The 20,404-nt window shown below is 31.4% G+C and overlaps 1 protein-coding gene across 2 annotated transcripts; it reads right to left on the reverse strand.

The window, feature by feature from the left end:
• Window positions 1-904: 904 nt before the first annotated feature.
• LOC105780116 (putative ABC transporter C family member 15) lies at window positions 905-9,744 on the reverse strand. 2 transcript variants are annotated; one of them, XM_012604247.2, is made up of 10 exons: window positions 8,635-9,744; window positions 7,123-8,552; window positions 6,927-7,013; window positions 6,248-6,850; window positions 6,003-6,167; window positions 5,626-5,920; window positions 5,007-5,527; window positions 4,149-4,212; window positions 3,360-3,599; window positions 905-1,440 (listed from the first exon to the last, which is right to left on the reverse strand). In XM_012604247.2, exons 1-10 carry the CDS (start codon window positions 9,461-9,463, stop codon window positions 1,310-1,312), a joined length of 4,365 nt encoding a protein of 1,454 aa, XP_012459701.1. In that variant the 5' UTR covers window positions 9,464-9,744; the 3' UTR covers window positions 905-1,309. The 2 variants fall into 2 exon arrangements, with proteins under 2 accessions (XP_012459701.1, XP_052485023.1); XM_052629063.1 differs by lacking the exon at window positions 905-1,440 and having other exon boundaries at window positions 3,487-3,618.
• Between the last annotated feature and the right edge of the window lie 10,660 nt (window positions 9,745-20,404).

The raw sequence follows: 20,404 nt of genomic DNA on the forward strand, positions 1-20,404 counted from the left end.
GTGTTTAAATTTCATTTGACTCGTAATTTAATATCTTTTATTTTAATATCATACACATCTAATGTGTTATTATTAGTTAGTTTTAAACCATTTGTTTCATTATTTGTTGTATATTATTTTTAAACACATTTTTGTGTTTTAGTTACATGGTTTTCACATGCATATGCGTGTGATGAAAATTCTATTATATGTGTGTTAAATAGGTGAATGTACCTAAAAGGTCCCTCTATTATAGGGACTTGATCAAATTAGTCAATCTACTATTGAATAAATCAATTTAGTCTCTCTTCTATTAAAAAGAACCAATTAATGCCAAATTGTAATAGAGGTACCATTTACGGTTAAAAAAATATTATTTACTATTTAATAGAGTTAATAATTTTAAAGTTTTTATGGTTTTATAAATGAAACATTTTTGTAGGGACTAAACTGATTCATGGACCTCTCAAATACTTTAACCATATCAGATATCACAAATTTCATTCAATCTTTCCAGTAAAATGTTAGAAACTCTTGATAAAGGTCAAAATCAGGCCAAAACAAAAATCTCCACTGATTTCGCTGACAATCCGCCATTTTCGATCATTTTGAGCTCAATAGAATAACTAGACAGCTAATGTTAAAAATTGAAGTATCTAACATAATAACTAGACAACTACTCGTAGTGTGTCACGTGTACTTCATTCTAATGTACATAGACCAGTTTTTTACAATAGCAATAGATGAAATTATTAGCAGAATGACTATTTTGCTCTTTGATTAACTCTTAATACAAAGGTGTTTACGGTATTTTTACCCCAATTAACGGAAGTTAAAAGGAAAAATAGCAAAATAAAATAAAATCGAATATTCCATAGATGAATAACAAAAAAACTTACTAATAATTAAATGATTACTAGTGTAATTTACCTTTTAATGTTCTTATTTAAAAATTAAAATTAAATTGATAACAAATATAAATTAACAATATTATTAGTTGATTTTAAATTTGTTTAAATCGGACCAGAGACTAAATTTCAAATGCCTGAAGAATACAGGGACCGAGGTCAAATTAGACCAAAACGAAAATCCCCGACGGTTTCTCCACCATGCCGCTATTTTCGATCATTTTGAGCTCAAACAAATCATCTCCGCAACTTCTTTTTCCCTCCATATTCAAAAACTCGATCCTCACGATTTCATGGCAGAAACCTTCGAACACGATCGACGATCTCTCGCCGTCGAGCCACGATCCGTTCATCGATTCCCCCTTTCAACATTTTTTGGGCAGTTCATATCCACCATTACCGTCGATCCTCAACATAGATCCTTAACGGTGGTGAACATTATTATTATTATTACTCTTGGGTGATGATCTTAAGAACTCAGCCACCAGCTTCGAGAACGAAGAACAACTGTCTTCGAGTAAGTTCCCGGGCTTATCGTACTCCACAATTTTCCCTGGCAATTTAAAAAACAAAAAACATGACTTTTTTTTCTCAATCAGATAAAAAAAAGAAGAAGAAGCAAAAAGCAATTCTGCAAATGCTAATTTAAGCGCGAGTCTTAACTCGATTAGTATATACATTGTTGTCAATATAGAAAGATATGAGTTAACGACTATTATCATAGATATAATGTTATGCTAGCTTATTATTTTCACCTAATATGTACTAATAATCCAGTTAATGAATTAACGACTATTATTTACATCAATAATGAAAATTTAGAATTGAAAAGTATTAAGATTTAGAATGATACAGTTGAATAATATGGACCAAATTTACAATTATATGCACAAACTACTAATTGAAATTAATCAAATGGATTTAACTAATCCTATTTGAGTTAAAACTAAATTTTTAAAAATTTAAAAAGTACGATGACTAAAATTGATCAAAATAAAATACAAGGACTAAATTCATAACTTTTGTAAAATACAAGTACTAATAGCATAATTTAAAGTTTGCCATGAAAAACACTAAAACGGCCTATTCTGACCCGACCCAATCTCATATTATTAGACTTATATTATTAGATACAATTCAAGGGTAAGATGGAAAAATATAATTAATGGTTGATGTGTGTCTTATATGAGTATAATAAAATATTTTAAAAAATATTTTTAAAATGAGACGTGGCAATATGTTGAGGTTGCTTGTGATATAGAAAAATACACAATCAATGTACCAAATATTAACACTTATTTTTATATATTTCAATTATACTTTTAAATTTTATAAGTTTTTCTTATCAAATACTCTTCCATATACAAGTCAAATGAATCAATGTATCGAGCCGAATGAATCCCCAAACGAGAGTAAAACTATTTCTTCATCCACAATATTTAAACTCGAAACCTTACTTAAGTAGTATCAAACTCTTTACTAGGATTGAGCAAGAAAACGAAAATCAATCCGAACCGAAGTGTTTGAATGGTTTATGAAATGCAAGTTAAAAAATCACAATTACCCAAAAAACGAATCGAAATCTATTTTTATTTAATATGTATTCAGTTTTAATTTTTATAATTTTAAAAATATTTTATATTTAAAATAGTGAAAATAATTTGAAAAATTATAATTTTTTAGAAATATTTATGAAAAAGATTTTAAAATTTTGTCAAATAATATTGAAAAAGCCATAAAACAAAGCTAATTTAATCAAAATAAGTCTAAAAATCTAAAATCAAACAATAATATGAAAAAATTGAGAAACGAATGGAGTCAAAACGAATTATGATGGACAATTCAAAAAAATCTAAAAAAACCAACCTAACCGAACTGAAATCACTCCTACTCCTTCCCTCTCATCCAAAAAAAGGTGGGTTAAGAACAAAGACTAAATTACCAAATAAAATTATCTAAATATGCATATATATTATAATATAGGCAATATTTTTAAAATCAGGCTGATAGTTGAATTGGTCAGGTCATTGGTGGGTCAATCCGACTGATCCAATTAAAAAATATAAAAATTCAAAATAAAAAGAATGAAAAAGTCCGGTTCAACCGACCTATACCGGTTTTCGATCTAACCAGTTCAAAGCTACTCTTTGGACCGGTGGCCAGTTCTTGATCTGACTAGTCCAACCAGTCAATCTGATCCGATTCAAACAACATTGAATAAAGGCTTATGTCACAATTTGATCCCTGAGCTATACTAATTTTCCTACTTTGGTTCTTTGTCCCAATTTACACACAATAAAAACATGACATGTGGCACATTTTTATTGGACGTGAAAACTTTTGAGGGGTAAAATGGGATTAAAACGATAGTTTAGGTACTAAAGTGGGATAAAGAGAAGATACCAAAGTCGAAAAATGGAAATAGTTCCGGGACCAATTTTTAAACTTATGATAGAAAAGATTGAAACTTACCTTTATCAAGAACCAGAACCAAGTCATTGTCAATAACAGTTGGTATCCTATGTGCCACAGTGATGACAGTACATTTGCTTGTCTCTTCCCTTATTGTCTCTTGAATCACATTATCTGTTGCTGTATCAATGGAAGCTGTTGCTTCATCCAACACCAAGATTCTCCTTTTCTTTAGAAGAACCCTTGCTAAGCAAACAAGTTGCCTTTGTCCAACGCTCCAATTCTCTCCGTCTTCGGCCACTGCACGAATAACGTTATCCTGAAGCTCGTCATTTTTCTCGAAATAACTCTGCCCGACACCCGTTTTCCGATGTTATATCGGTCACGTGCGGGGATATAGATACTTCCAAACAAAGCCAAAGCTAAAAAATTATTTTAAGAGGACCAAAGTACAATTTTATTGTTATACTAATATATAATTATGTAAAAATTTAAAGGGCTAAATGGTAAATTTTCTATGGGGGCCAAGGCCACTGCCTGCGCTCCTTTGCCTTCGTCCTTGCTTCTAAACAGGAACGAAGCCAGAAAATTACTTTAGGGAGACCATAGATGATTCATAAATTATTGGGGGGCCAAAGTAGAATTTTACCGTTAGAGTAACATGTAATTGCATAAGATTTTAAAGGACTAAATGGTAAATATACCTTTTTTTGGCCCCCCTTGGCTTCGTCCTTGCTTCCAAGGAGCATTTTGATATACGTGAAAGAAAGAAACTTTAAAAAAGAGTATAACGTATCCGTGTCGGATGCATACTCGTATTGACACTCATGTTCGAGTTACCGTTTATACCTGGAGCATCGAGAAGCCTTTGATCCTGCCTCACTATGTCTGCAAGACGACACTTGTCAAGGACCTGTCATGAGTTTCTTTTCAGTGAAACCGGATAAATTCGAGAAGAACCTTGAGTTGAGTTCGGTTGGTTTATTCAACCATCCTGATAGTCAGCAAGTTCTGAATTCGAACCTCAACATTTCCAACAATTTTTTCCTGAGTTTCTTTTGGCGAAAGCAGATAATTTGAGAGGTAAAGCAATTTCGGGATTCGAATCCCAACATCTATAACCAGTTTTCTTGTATATATGTTATCAGAGAAACCAGGATATAACAGTTACCTCCCCGATATTCAGTAGATTTGGGATTCGAACCCCAACATATGCAACCATTTTCCCTATGTCTTGATCCGTATACTGCTGCAAAGATCTGGTGAAACCGGATACTTTGAGAAGAATTCGGAGTTTAACTCAATCGGTTTATTCAACCACCCCGATATGCAGCAAGTTCGGGATTCGAATCCCAACATCTGCAACCATTTTCCCTATGTCTTGATATGTATGCTGCTGCAAAGATCTGCTGAAACCGGATAATTTGAGAAGAACTCGGAGTTAAGCTCAGTTGGTTTATTCAACCACCCCGATTTGCAGCAAGTTCGGGATTCGAACCCCAACATCTGCAACCATTTTCCCTATGTCTTGATCCATATGCTGCTGCAAGGATCCAATGAAACCGGATAATTTGAGAAGAGCCCGGAGTTAAGCTAAGTTGGTTTATTCAACCACCCTGATATGCAGTAGGTTCGGGATTCGAATCCCAACATCTGTAACCATTTCTCCTGTATATATCGTCAGAGAAACCAGGATTTAACATTTACCTCCCAGATTTCTTGATCTGTATGCTGTTGCAAAGGATCCAGGTTGGTTCTTATGGTTCCTTGAAACAATGTTGGATCTTGTGGGATTATGCCCAATCTAGACCTCAAATCCTGCAAGCCGATGGTGGAAATATCGACTCCATCGATAATGATCCGTCCACCTGAAGGCTCGACCACCCTGAAAAGAGCTTGAATCAAAGTGGACTTTCCGCTTCCTGTTCTTCCAACAACTCCAATCTTCATTTCTCCAGGGAAAGTGCAAGTTATACCTTTAAGAACCACTGGGAGAGTTGGTTTGTATTGAACCTGAAGGTTTTCAAGTTCAATCGTTCCTTCCGTTGGCCACTCAGGTTTCGGTCTACGATCTTCGATCACTAAAGGAGCTTCGCTAGCAATGTTTGTAAATTGAAGGACTCTCTCAACAGATATCATTTTGTTTTCGACGTTACATAAGTTCCATATCACCCATGCCTGTAGTACATTCAAGTTCAAACCATAAGTGGCTGCCAATCCTGCCAAGCCTGATATACGACACGAATACACGAAACATGGTATTCAGCGTTAAGAAACTTCAAAAACAATAAACAATAAACTATCAAGGCAGTAAGAAAGGGCTTACTGGGGTCGATAGTGGACCTCGGCAAGCTCACCAGGATGATTAACACCAGGAAGAAAACAAAATTGAAAAGAAAGTTGATTCTAACACACAGCCATTCCATTGTGCCGGAGTTATGGAATGCTACACGAGAATAATCATCAATTAAGCTCAGGTTTTTCTCTATGAACCTGTCTTCCTGGTTGAAACATCGAATTGTTCCGGCCCCTGTGATGGATTCCGAGAAATGATGCAAGATTGGAGCCTTTCTGCTTCCAACCATCCTTGCTAGCTCCCTAGCCGTTGTTATATAGTAGGTCTGCAGATAATTATGGTTATATTAGTCATTGTTTTAGCAATTTCATTGGCAACATTTCGTATTTTGAGTATATGGTACTTACCTGATACCAGAAGGAGATTCCCAGGATCGCGATGAAGAGAAGGAAGATCTGCCAGGCAACATGGGACATAAGGATAATGATGCTGAACAACTGAATAAGAGCAAATGCGAGTCCGGCTAATCGGTAAGGAATGTCTGTATCTAATGTGCTTTGATCCGTTGAAGACTGTAATAACCCAAAAGAGAGTATTATGAGCTGATCATTAGGCAATATTATGAACTTTTTGTTGCAAACAAGAAACTAACCCTGTTGAGGATTCGACTTGAGGGTGTTGAGTCAAAGAACGAAATGGGTGCACGAAAAACTGATGTTATCATTCCGAGGAAGAGACGTTGAGCTGTTTCGATCGCAATAGTTGCCAACAAAACTGCCCTTCCCAGTATGAAGATAGAGCTTCCACCAGACAACATAACAAATGTGCCTATTAACTGTTCTCTTGATACCTTGTGATTTTCCTCGGTTGCCCACGCAATCCAGTAATTGCTTCCTATTTGTAGTCCTTGAAAGAGAACTTGACATAAGAGAACGACCGGAACGAGAGCTCCCTTATAAGCTGCAGTAACAAAGGTTGAGTAAACACTCCATTTGACACGACCGGTTTCCGTTTCTTCTTCTTGACTCCGTTCGAAGAGCTTGCCAAAGCAAATCGGATCTCCATATTTTTCTTCTATAACTTCAATTTGACTAATTTGACACGGTTTGGCAATCAAGGAATCGTTGTCTTGGGGCGGATTCATTTGGTCTAATGATTTCCTATGAGCATTCATTTGCCTAACAAGTTCACCATCGGAATCAGCAATCAACTCCTCGTATTTCCCTGACTGAACAACGAGACCATCTTTCATCACCTGCAAGAAAATGTGCAAAAAGGTAAAAACGAGACACTACGATCAGAGTACGAAACTACGAACTGTAAGAGCTTACCAGAACAAGGTCTGCTGCATCTAGAAATTCTAATTGGTGGGTAGCATAAATGACAGTCTTCTCGGACAACAATCCCTTTAGACATTTCTACAAACATAAGGCAACTTCATGTAAGAGTATGAATCTATGAACACCAAGTATGTTGCTTGAATAACAAGTAACAGTTCGAAAAAATAGAGTTAGAGATGTTTATTACCTTGAACAAATGCGTTCCTGTATGAGCATCAACTGCACTAAAAGGGTCATCTAGGATATAAATATCGGAATCACTGTAAACAGCCCTTGCCAATTGAATCCTCTGCTTTTGGCCTCCACTTAAGTTCATTCCCCGTTCTCCGACAACACTCATATCTTTATTATCCCACATCTCAATATCTTGGTTCAAGGCACATGCTTCAAGAACACGTTCATAGAAAGCATCATCCATATCCTTCCCGAATAATATATTCTCTCTAATAGTGCCTGTTTGAACCCAAGGTCTTTGAGGAACATAAGCCTTTTTCCCGTAAACCTTAATAACTGCACCAGAAATCCTAGGGATCTCACCTAGTATGCTACAAAGCAGGCTCGATTTACCTGAGCCAACGGAGCCACAAATGGCTATCTTGTAACCTTTCATTATCTTCATCTTCTCTGTGATTTTGATGGTTGGGTTCTTTAAGCTTTGGCTACTTGAGTCCCAAGCATATTCCCCTGCCTTGATTTCGACTGCAACACCAGATTCTTTTGGACCAGAGCTAGTAATGAACTTCCTTTGATCTTCTTCTCCAAGGAACTCTTGAATTCGATCGAATGAGACTTTTGTCTGAGCAATCATGGAAATTAGCTCCGGAAGGTTGTATATAGGTTCTTGTAGAATCCGAAAAGTTGCTAGAGCTGAAAGTACTGTCCCTGATGTTAATGGAGTTTCCAACAAAATGCAGACACCGAACGTGATGACTGACACGAGAGTCGGTGATGCCCAAAACAGAAACGCAACAGCCGAGCACGTATATAAGTACTTCTTAAGCCAGTTCCTCTCTGTTTCCCTAAGTTGAAGAAGCTTATTCAAGAACGTAGGCTCCCATGAATGAAGTTTCAAGACTCTCATGCTTTTTAGAGTCTCCGAAGTCACTTTTATCCTCGAATCCTTAGCTTCCATGATCTTGGAATGAAGCCTTTCCTGCCTATTAGCCAACGGAGTGTTGCTCACCATCACCAAAATCGTAGCAAAAACGGCAGCAACAGAAGGAGCCGCCCCGAGATTCCAGTAAAGTATTACCAAGGCTAGAAAGACTTGTATAGGTAACAACCAAACTCCATGAATGTACCAACAAAAGTCTCCAATCCTCTCAGCATCTACATTGATGAGATTAATGACTTTTCCATTGCTTGGACCAACAAACTTAGTTGATAAAGACTTTTTGTAAATCAACACCGTGAGAGCCGCACGAACCCTTATTCCGATCCTATGAGCACCGAAGTACCACAGCCGTTGAGTCAACGATTCCACGGTCTTCGAAAAGAAGAAGATAAATGCAAGAACCAGTCCATAGTGGTAGCTTGAACTATCATCCTTTTGTGTTAAGAAATTCACAAAGTTGCTTATAAGGAAAGGTCCAATATATGAAGCAATTGTATTAAGCCCTACAAAAAACAGTAAAATATAAGCATTACAATATGCTGTTGCATATACAGTATATGCAAAGGATTTAAGAAGGGAAAATACCTGCAAAAACTGCATTTATAGCCAGAGACTTCCATACGGTACCAGTTATTGCTTTTGGCAATGAAGTGGATTTTGTTTTCTGTTTTCGAATCGATTCTTCAAGCAACAACGAAGCATTGTCTGCAGTTTCAGATTCTGGAACTGAAGGAATATGGTGCAATTCAAGTTTCTCGATTCGACCCTTTTCAAACAAAGGGTTTAGCCATTGAAATGTGAGTTGGCTCCATAGACTAGCATTATTGAAACTACTATCATCATCATTCTCCTTACGAAGCAATAACGGACGTTCGAGTTCACCGTGAGACAAAGGACGACAACAACAACGACAACAAAACAAAACCAACAAAGGCAAGGAAACAACATCGACAATGTCAGGTTCCGGCAACCGGTAAGGCAATTCTCTGAACCCCAACAAGCGAACAACATAAACAAGTACCGAAAACGAAACCAAACCGAACGAAAACACCCACCATAGTATCAAAACCAAAGGAGGCCGTGGTTTAAGTTCACTAAAACCTCTGTTCATCCAATATATTAACACTAAACTAGCTACAAACCAAGTGATAGCTAAACAAACACTTTTGGTAGGGACAATTCCATAATTCCAATAAGTATAAAACCCAAAACCCAAATTTAAAACAAAGATTATAATACTAAACACAACAGTGACAACATTAAAAACTCTTAAATATCCCCTTATTTTACCTTTTACATCATCATCATTATTACTATCATTTTCATGTCCTCTACGTTTCAATATATCTATAATAATCCATGCTAGTAAAGCAATAGCAAATGGTACATTTACAACTTCTAAAGAAACCTCCATTAAAGCTTTAAAACAATACTATGATCCCCCCTACCCCCACCCCTTTACCACCCCAAACAAGAACCAATTTCAAAAAGAAAAAATACCCAATGCTTATAACCCAAAACTGATTCACTCACTGACATTAATGGCTGAAGATTTTGAAGAAAGCAGAGCACAGCATTGGGGGGCAAAAGGTGCTTTTGAAAGGACTGAAAATCAATAATAACGTGGCTGCTTTCAAATGGGGTTGGCGAATATGAGGAGGCTTTTTTTTTTAGTGCTTTACATGTATAGTGGGATTCATTGTTTCAGTTGCATTTTTTTTCTATTTTTAAAAAATATATATATATATACAGAAAAACAACAAAAGAAAGCAGTCACCATCTGGCAATGGAATCTCCCCTTATCCCAACCTTTTTGTTAAAACAAATCCCAACTTTATTATTAAAATATTTATCGATATAATTATCGGTATAAAAATATATTCATTTAGTAACAATGTAATCAGGGTGAGTTTAGATGGGCAGTGCATTTATCTGTTCTTAGTGTAAAAATAACGGTGACGGTGAGATTAGATATTGTAGCGATACTATAACGTGAGATAAAAAAAGTAAGTTAAACACACCGCACACTAATGCTCATCCAAACTCACCCTTAAAAAATGACGGTTGTAATGAATTTGAATTTAATAAATAATATTAGTCGTGTTAATATCAATAGAACATATAATAAGATTGTTAAATTTAAGATAATAAAAATAATCAGATTAAAATCTTATTTTTAGATTTTACATAAAAACATAAAAAGCAAATAAAATAAAATAAAATAAAAATACAATCCAAAACAATATTTAAATTAAACTCAATTGATAAATTAAAATTTTAATTAATAAAATTGATTAATTATTACCAATTCAAAATCAAACCTAATTCAGTTAAAATTACAATAAGACCAATTTAAATACTACAATTCAACTCAATTGGCTCGATTGAGTCTTAACTCAATTGGCTCAATTGAGTCTTAACTCGATTGGCACGAGCATTATTACCAATACAGGAAGATGTGAGTTCGAATACGTTGAAGCACATTATCCTCCTATTTATGGGTTGGGGGAGCTATAGTTAGTTTTACGTGTTGTGTCAAAAAAATAGATATGATCAGAACTTATAATGAGATTGATAAAAATAATTAAATATTACAAATTCAAATCGATCTTTTTCCGGATATTTATAAAAGAGTGTCTGCAAATTATTTTATTACACTTGAGAACGAATATTTTCTTGGGACCAATAACTTTATATGGAAATTTTGGACCAACATATTTGAAAACAAGGGTTTTTAGTAGTTAAACCTAAGTCTTCGTGAAATTATGTCTTATTCGTGTTAAAAAATCTATTTTGTTGGCTGAAATTATGTCGACATTTCTAATTTTGTCTCTATCACCTACTAATTTTCACTAATTTTCACTTGGTCAATTTTAATTAATTTTAGGCGTAATATCGAATTTAACCCTTAATGCTTATATATTTTATCAGTTTAGCTCTCAATCTTTTAAACATAGTCAAATTTGACCATAAAAAGTTAAATTGTTATTTTTTAACGGAAATTTTGTCTAAAACGTTAAAATTTTAAACATGGCAATCCACATTTACTTCATGCTTTTTTTATAAACTTTTTATATTTTTTATTTTGAATATTTTATAATTTTAAAATTATTTATTGATATGACATATAAAACGAATAGTATTGTGTTAGCATGAAATACATATGAGTTGTCACACAGTTGCTATGCAAACATCGTTATAAAAATAATGTTTTAGTAAAGTTTTCGTTTAGAAAAATTATTTGACTCTTTATGAAATGTTAATAGCCAAATTTAACTAAAAAATCAAGGGTCAATTTGATAAAAAATGTAAAATTTGAGGGTTATATTTGACATTATGCTTTAATTTTATATATAGCATGAAAGAGTCTTAAAAAGTAGAATAGAATATCAATGATAACTGTCCAGAATTAAATGTCATCGGTTCAGTTTGGATATGTAAATATAAAAGATTGAGTTTAGCAACGTTTCATGCAGTGATCGTGCAGAAAGTTGTGATAAGTAGGAGAAAGAAGGTGAGAGAGGTAGTTGATCAAAGTATCAATGGGTATCCACACTCTTTGCATTGAGTTTTTAAACCACGTATATACCCCTAGTGACGAAGCTAAAAATTTTGTTTAAAATGGATGACATAAAATTATAAAAAAAATTTGGGGTCAAATATAAAAATATTGTGTTAAAAAAGTCTATTTTGAATTTTTTATTATTCATAAGACAAAAATAGCAAGTTTCTCATTTAATTAAAGGTTAAAAAAACTTAAATTTATTTTTTATAATTTAGAGGTCCTAAAACTCAATTTTACCATTTTACGATCTAGTCTTGAGGATCGAGACCCATGCCTTTCTCTATGGCTACACCCGTTGGTTGTTGTTCTCTAAATAGTAGATTTTGGTGAGTCACAGTGAGATTCGAACACATGCCTTTAGGGGTGTTCATAATTCAATGAAAATCGAATTAATTGATCGAATTGATCTAATTCGATTAATTGGTCGAAAGCCATTTAATGATTTATTGAAAAGGACTAGACGTCATTTCTTGAGCACATGTTTAGATTCGACCTCAATGGGAAAATAAAATGGAGTACCTAACAACGTATCTTCAAAAACCAAGAATTACAAGATCGCCTCTTTCATTCTGGGGTGACGAAGGGATCATACCATTCAAGCCTTTTTTTTCATGCTTTTCCCGATGGTTTGTAGAAAGCTGCAATCAATAGGATTTTCCTAATCCTTCCTTCCCGAAAGGAAGAACGTGAAATTCTTTTTCCTTTCTGCGGGGACTAGGAGATTAGATCTAGCCTTAAGAATAATGCTTGGCTGATAAATAATTCACTTCTTGGTCTTCGACCTCCTTAGTCACTACAAACGCCCCCGATCAGTGCAATGGGATGTGTCTATTTATCTATCTCTTGACTTGAAATGGAAGCAGGTTTGAAAAAGGATCTTATTGTATTTAGGGTTGAGTCAAGAGAGTCTCTTAACACCCTCTTTTTTTTTCTTCCCACCAGAGTTATTTCTTATTTCACAAATACTTGCCATGATAAGGAATAAGGGGGGGAACAAGCACATTTGGAGAGTGCAGTGCAACTGAGAGTTGGATACTGTGTTCGGGAAGGATGAATCGACTAGCCCTAAAATGAAAAGTTGACCCTTTAGTCCTTCGAGTATTTGTAACGTTTTAGTTAATTTAATGGTAAAATTATATTTCATCCGCTCCTAAGATTAAAAATTCAATTATGCCCTCTCCTAAAACAAAAACTTTATAGTTTAATCCATGAAATTTGTAAATATTATATTTATTCAATGACAATTTTACATTTTTAACTCTATCAAAAAATTATAATTTCAATTTGACCCCAAAAAATTCTCGAATAATTTTAATTTAAACCCGAACCAAACCAAACATTATAATCTGAATCGATTTTCAATTTTTTTTCAAAATTCTTTTACCTACATGATTGTTTTGAAAATTCAAAGTTGAACTGATTTAGAAAGTTAGAATTAGAAACGTGTTGGAAAGTTTTGATTTGCTTTATTAATTTAAGCAAAAACAAGTTTAATTTGCCTACCATTATTGAATACATTGTGAAGGGCCACATTAACTTTTTCCACGTTTTCTATTTCATAACTTTCCTATTCTCGTATAAAAAGTTAAAATTTGACATTAGTACCTATACTCTTCCTAATTTTTCAATTTAATCCTTATACTTTTATTTCTAGAAATTTAGTCTCTTTACTTTTTAGATTTCAAAATTCATGTTTAATTATTACAGCTATTATATGTCACACCGACAAATTTAACAAAACAAAAAAAGATGTTAACAATTTGACCTGAATTTTGAATTTTGAAAGTAAAAAGCTAAATTCTTAAAAATAAAAGAACAGGACTAACTTCGAAATTGAGAAGAGTATAATAGAATATACTTTAAAACAACTTCTGCAAGTACAAAATTTGCTGAAAAACAAAGAGTATTTATTTATGATTACTAAAAATAATATATCTATAGTAATGTTTTAAAATTGGACCGAGAATCAATTAAATCACTATTTTACGGTCAATCAAACCAATGTGAAAAAAAACATAACAAAAGACTAGCTTTAAATCGATTTAACTGAATTTTTGTTGATATATCTTTGTTTTTTTTTTATACCGGTAGAGTAATTGATTTTTTATTTAACCAATCGATCTAATTTATTATTTTTAAAATCGGATTAGGTCAATCAATCGGATCAGTTGAATCAGAAATCAATTGAGATTTCGTTTGAAATAAAGATTAGATTGATTGGCTCATAAACCGATCAAACTTATTAAACTTCTTACTATTTCTTAATATGTAAACTTTTTAATATTTTTCAAATGAATCATACCAACCGATTAAATTAATCAGATTATATCGAAAATTGGTGACCTATCTGAAGGCACTGATCTAATCCAATTCTAACATGGCCCACTGAGCATAGATTCCTGACGCCCACTGATAAGAGGGTACAGCGCATGCATGTGGCGACATTTGCTTTATTTTTTTATCAACAAAAAATGGGTACCTTTTTCGCTCCATCAAAGGATTTTTTGGCCGTTTGATCTTTTTCAACCACTGGGGACCACATTTTGAGCCCACAAAAAAAGGATTAGGGACCACCACATCAGATTCAGTCTCTCTCAAGCTCAATCTCGGTCTCGAGTGGAATTTGATAATATTAAAAAAAAAAAAACGAACACATAAAAGATTTAATTTTGTATAATATAAGTTATTTATTTAACAAAATTAATATAAATATAAAATATTTTTAAATAAGATTAAATTAACTAAATATATCAAAAAACATTAATTGACAAATAGGTCGGCTTTTTTAAATTTAAGTAAATAAATTATTTTTGTAGAGAAAATGTAAAAGCACGTTCAGTTGAATAAGTTTTCTTGTTAACATATCAAGAAAAATATATTTTCAATAATTATAATAAAAGTAGGCATGCTTTCACACTAATTGTGTAAATAACGCTTAACTGGACGCATTTTCATATATTTTTCTAAAATAATAATACCGAAAATATACATATTTTGACATATTCAACTAATTTAGCGCAATAATAATACCCAAAATATACATGTTTTTGACACGTGAACGTTTCTTTTGATTACAATTTATATATTTTCCTGTCATATTAATATTTTAATAATTTTGTCGTCAAACATTATCATTTACACGTCAGCTTTATTTTTAGAGGTTATGGATTTATGTTATTGTTTTCAGGGACTAGCTCGAATCTTCCGAAAATTTTGTTTTATTATTTAAAAATATATTAATATTATATTAATATAAAATATTTTAATTTTATTATTTAAAATAGTAAATCAAATGGATATAAGAAAATAAATTTAAACCCTACGCAAAAGATACTCTATTCAAGAGTAAAGGGACATAATTATTCTACTCTTTTATATTTTTGTTTAAATCAGTGTTGAGATCTTAAATTTGACATTTGTTCTCGTATTGGGGTTTAATTTTTTTATCCAAGTTAGGCTTTAAATTTGGTAAATTCACATTGGGGTTTGAACTTTTTTTTAAAGTTAGTCCCTGATATTTCCTTAAAAACTCTAATGTTCAAGCCGCAATGTAAGAACAATTATCGAGTTCAGAGACTGACATAGACAAAATTCAAGCCCTAATGTGGTAACAATTGCTAAATCAAGTTTAGAGCCTAACTTGGACAAAAAAAAAAGTTCAAGTCCCAATGTAGGAATAATTGTCAAGTTTAAGTCTTAAATAGTAATTTAACCCTTATATTTTTATTAATATTGTCTGAACCGAACTGGATTAGCCAATTAGACTACGAATTGACTGGGATACCGATTTAGAAAGAGACAAAAAATCGATTGGCCCATGAACCAGATCAAGCCATTTGTACTGAAAATCAACAAACCATATCTCTACAGTTCCAAGTTTGAAAAAGAAAGGTTAAAATGTAGTCCCTATACATATAAAAAAATTAGGAATTTAGTTCACGTACTTGTATTTCCAAGAATTTAGTTCTTTTATTTTTTTATATTTTAAAATTCAGGTCCAACTGTTAATATTATTATTTTGTTAAATTCAAGTTAACTACAATATCTTTTTTGTAATTATATGACTACCAAGTAAGTGGGTTTTTTTAAAATTCAAAATGTTACAACAATCAATTTAACAAATAAAAAAATATTAATAGTTAGACCTGAATTTTGGAACCTAAAAAGTAGAAAGATTAAGCTCCTAGGAATACAAATATAGGGACTAAAATCCTAAAATTTGAAAATACAGGGACTATAGGCACATTTTAACCAAAAAAGTGAGAGTGAGGTTGGAGAGAATGGCAGACATTTGCCTAATGGCAAAGGGAACATAACACATGGAGACAAAGCAAAGGGAGTGTGGAGCTGTGTGTGTATTTCGTGGTTACCATGTGGTTTAAAATCGTTAATAGCTGGACTCTCCTTTTTATTTTTTTATTTATTTATATATACAAATGGCATTAGTTTTCACTTTTTCTTTAGAAAAAAAAAAAAACTTTTTTGATAAGATTCATGAATTTCTTCACAATTGCAGATTTCTTTTTCTAACAACATGACAAATGATTGGCTCTCTATTTCCGGTATTCATATTCGAGTTTCATCTATAACATGAATTTAACTGTTATTGTGATATTTTGAAGAAAAAAAACTACTCGTAATTAAAAATAATGTTGTAAATAACTTAAATTTAACCCAAAAAATAGTATTAACAGTTAAACTTGAATTTTGAAATCTGGAAAATAGAGGACAAATTTTCTGAAAATATAAATACAATGACTAAATTCCTAATTTTCAGAAAATATAGGAGTATAATCATATTTTAACCAATTTTATAAGTGTTTAAATTTAATTTCACCATTATATTAATTTATCTCTTTATAGATTTTAAAAGGAGTAAATAAATTTTTGTCATTTTAGAGAGTAAACTGCAATTTTACCATAAATTAATTTATAATTCCATCGATTTTAAAAGGGTCTAAAAGCAATATTTAATTTTTTAGGGCTAAACCCTGCTGCCCTTCCTAAATTTAAATATGGACTACATTTAAATTCGAATATATTTCAATTATTTTACAAATGAAGTTGATTCCAACTCTTATAAAGGAATCTAAATAAAGGTAGAAAGCATCTTTTTATATTTTATATAAACATTTTGAAAAAAAATTGAAATAACTGAAAAATGAATTTTTTTTAAAGGTTTAATGATAAATTTGACCATTAACGTTTGCGCGTTCTGTCAAAATAGCCCTGATTGTATTTTTGAGTCTTTTTTGGTCATTAACCTCTGTTCTTTTTTTTTTTCTCAATCTGCTTTTTTTAACAGATTTAATGAAAGTATCATTAAAAAATTAATGGGGATAATGTAGAATTTCATATGTGGAATATTTTTAATGAGATATAATTTATTACTTAGATAACTCAATAAGATAATTAAATGTGAAAAGTAATAAAATAAATACACAATACATTAAATTAAAAAAATAACTCTTAATTTAAAGAAAATAAACTTAATTATTTAAAAATTTAACTAAGTAGAAAAATTTCTCAGCAAACAAACGTATGAAATATTGAAACCTTGGTAGAGGTTTTGAAATAAAAAAAATTACTCACTCGATAGCCATGAAACTGAAAAAAATACATTGTAAATTTCTAAATTTAAAAAGTAGAGGATTAAATTATGACTTATGAATATTTTTCCTTTTTAAAAATATTATTTTACTTTTGTATCTTTAAATATTGAAAAACAACCGATTGACTTTTAGCTTGATTGACATTGACATTGTTTCCAGTGCAAGAGGATGTGGGTTCGAGTACACTAAAGCGTATTACCCTCCTATTTAAGGGTTGGGGAGGGGCTAATGAGATTAATGTTAAAATATATATATATATATATATATATATATATTCAAAAACATAAGAATGTATCTGTAATAAGCCCAATTGTCCAGGCTTGCATACGAGCCCAATACAACAAAAGTTTAAGCAGCAGCAGGCCCAATAACGGGCCCAATAGCCAATTTCAACCCTAGTCCAGCAACTAAAGAAAACCTAAAACCCTAAGCAGCCTTGCATGTGCGCGCTCCTATAAATTTCCAACCAATGCAGGTTTCGGCCTCCATGCGCGTCTCGGAGCCTCTTTCCGCGCCATACTCCCACAATACCTACAAGCACGGACTAAGAGTCCAGAAGAAAAATATTGTAAAAGTAAAGCATTTATCGGGCTATATAAAGCCAAATTTGTACACTGATTAGGGGAAAAAGGGGACAGAAATAGAGCGAATACAAAAGGTTTTTTCCATTTTTCAGTTTTGACTTTCTTTTTTTAGTTTTTTTTATTTTATTGTTCATTTAAAGTAAAAAGAGAGGAGGAAGAAACTTACCTGGTCACCGGAGTCGACGGGCCGGCGTCTTCTCCGTCGACGGAGGCCGTAAGCCGCGAAGGGTGGCGCTAGGACGCTAGGGATTAAACCCTAGCAGAGCACCAGGAGCATTGTCTCATTTTTTTCCCCTCGTTCGGTTGAGACTGATTTTGTAAAGAAGAAATTCGTTTTAAATATCGTTCAAAACGGCGCCGTTTTCAGGGGTTGGGTCCGCGCGTTTTGTAAAGAAGAGACTAATGTTAAAATATATATATATTCAAAAACATAAGAATGTATCAATATATTTTATAATAAATATTAAAATATTTAAGTGAGATTTTCATAAATAATTCTTCAATTATATTAACATTTGTGAAATTTATAATAATTTTAAATTACAACATAAATTTGTTTTGATTATTAAATATTCGAAATTGTTTTTTATATTTAAAATTATCACAATAAAATATTGTTAATTAAAAAATTTCAGCTCATTATACATATATGGATTCATAAGGTACACACTTATCCATTGAATAGTTTCTAATTTTTTAATTAATTAATTAATTAATTAATTATTTGTTCACTTTCTCACCGACAAAATATTTGTCCATGTCAAAGTTAATAATTCAACTCTTTTTTATTAATATAATTAATTAATTAATTAATTAATTAATTAAACTCTTTGATGGTGATGAAGGTTTTGTTTTTTTCTAATTTAAAATTATGGCTTTAAAATAATTAAAATGGCCAAGTGGCTTCACTCTTTATATACTAATTTTTAGATTATTGAAGTTTAATATTCCCAAAGGCATAAATGTTCAAAACGACAAATATCCATTACTAGATCTTTTAATTTAAATATTTATATCATGATGTCGATTGGGGATTAGTTTGATTGACATGTGTATTATTATCAATACAAGATGACACGGGTTCGAGTGTGCTGAAGCTTATTATTCCCCTATTTATGGGTTAAGGAGGGATTATGGGTAGTTTTAAATATTTTGTAAAAAAAAAAACAGATATGATCAGAGTTTATAATGAGATTGTTCAAAAAAATATTCCGTAATTTTGAGATACTTATACTTTAAAAATGTTCAATTTGGTGCCTAAACTATCAATATGTGTATTATTATGGCACTTGGAATTAACACACTTAGTAAATACTAAACCAACCAATGAAAATATGACATGTGGATATTTTTTCCAGATTACCAATATGGATGATATAACATTATTTGAAAAGATAAATAAAGCAATAAATTAAATTAAATTAAATTAAAACAACAACAACATTATACGCCTATAATAATTGAGATTTAAATATATTTAATTTTTAAAAGATAAAATTCAAAATATACTATTAATAACATTAATTAATGAGATTTAGATTATTTTTAATAAAATTTATTTTATTAAACATTATTTTCATTTATTATTAATAAAATTTTTATGTAAAATTTAATAATTTATTTAAATTTTATCTTAACTAAAATTTATGATTTTATTTCACTTCAGAATAGAATTAAATTTCGAGACAAAAAACTGTTATAAAGAACTATTAAATAAAAATATACTTTATTATTTATAATCATTGTAAAATATAAAAACAAAACATTAAAAATCTATAATAAATATTATTATAATTTTTAATAAACTAATTATAGATTTTAAAAAATAAAAAAATTATATATGAAAATGGATGAACACACAATGTCGACACACTAGCACCGTGAAAGATATATATATATATATACAATGAACTGTAATTTTCACCATTTGTAAATCTTGAGATTCACTCATTGATGACAGAACAGGACCACTGCTTTCATAAACTACTCTACATTCTGTTTCACACAGTACATCAATGTGCATTTAATTTTAGGGTTAAATCATTATTTTCACATTACGATTTAAATTTTTTATTATCTAAGGGTCTGTTTGATTGACGGAATTGATTTTCTGGAAAATCATTTCCAACTTTTCCAGCGTTTGATTGGTGGAAAACATTTTCCATTTGGAAAATGAACTCCAAAACAAGGGAAAATGTCTTACACTTTCAATTTCCGTAAGACATTTTCCATGCTCTCCTCTCTATCGCCTCCTTCATTCCTTCCTTCATTTCCGGTAGAAAACTACTTCTGTTTATCGATTTTCCAGTAACTTTTTTTTTAATTATTCAATAATTGTTTTTTAACACAATTACAAATAATTTATTTCATATTAGTTTTTTTCAATTTATAACGATTAATATTATAGCTTAATAATTGAGTATTATTATAAATAAATCATTGCAATATATGTAAAAACAATTTAAAATATAAAAATTTATTAATATATATTAATATATGTAAAAACAACTTTTTCGGAAAATATTTTCAAGAAATCTGCCAAACAGCAGAAAATATTTTCTAGTAAATCATTTTACAGAAAAGTAAAACATTTT

The sequence above is a fragment of the Gossypium raimondii genome, chromosome 4 (assembly GCF_025698545.1).
Source record: "Gossypium raimondii isolate GPD5lz chromosome 4, ASM2569854v1, whole genome shotgun sequence".
Taxonomy (NCBI): Eukaryota; Viridiplantae; Streptophyta; class Magnoliopsida; order Malvales; family Malvaceae; genus Gossypium; species Gossypium raimondii.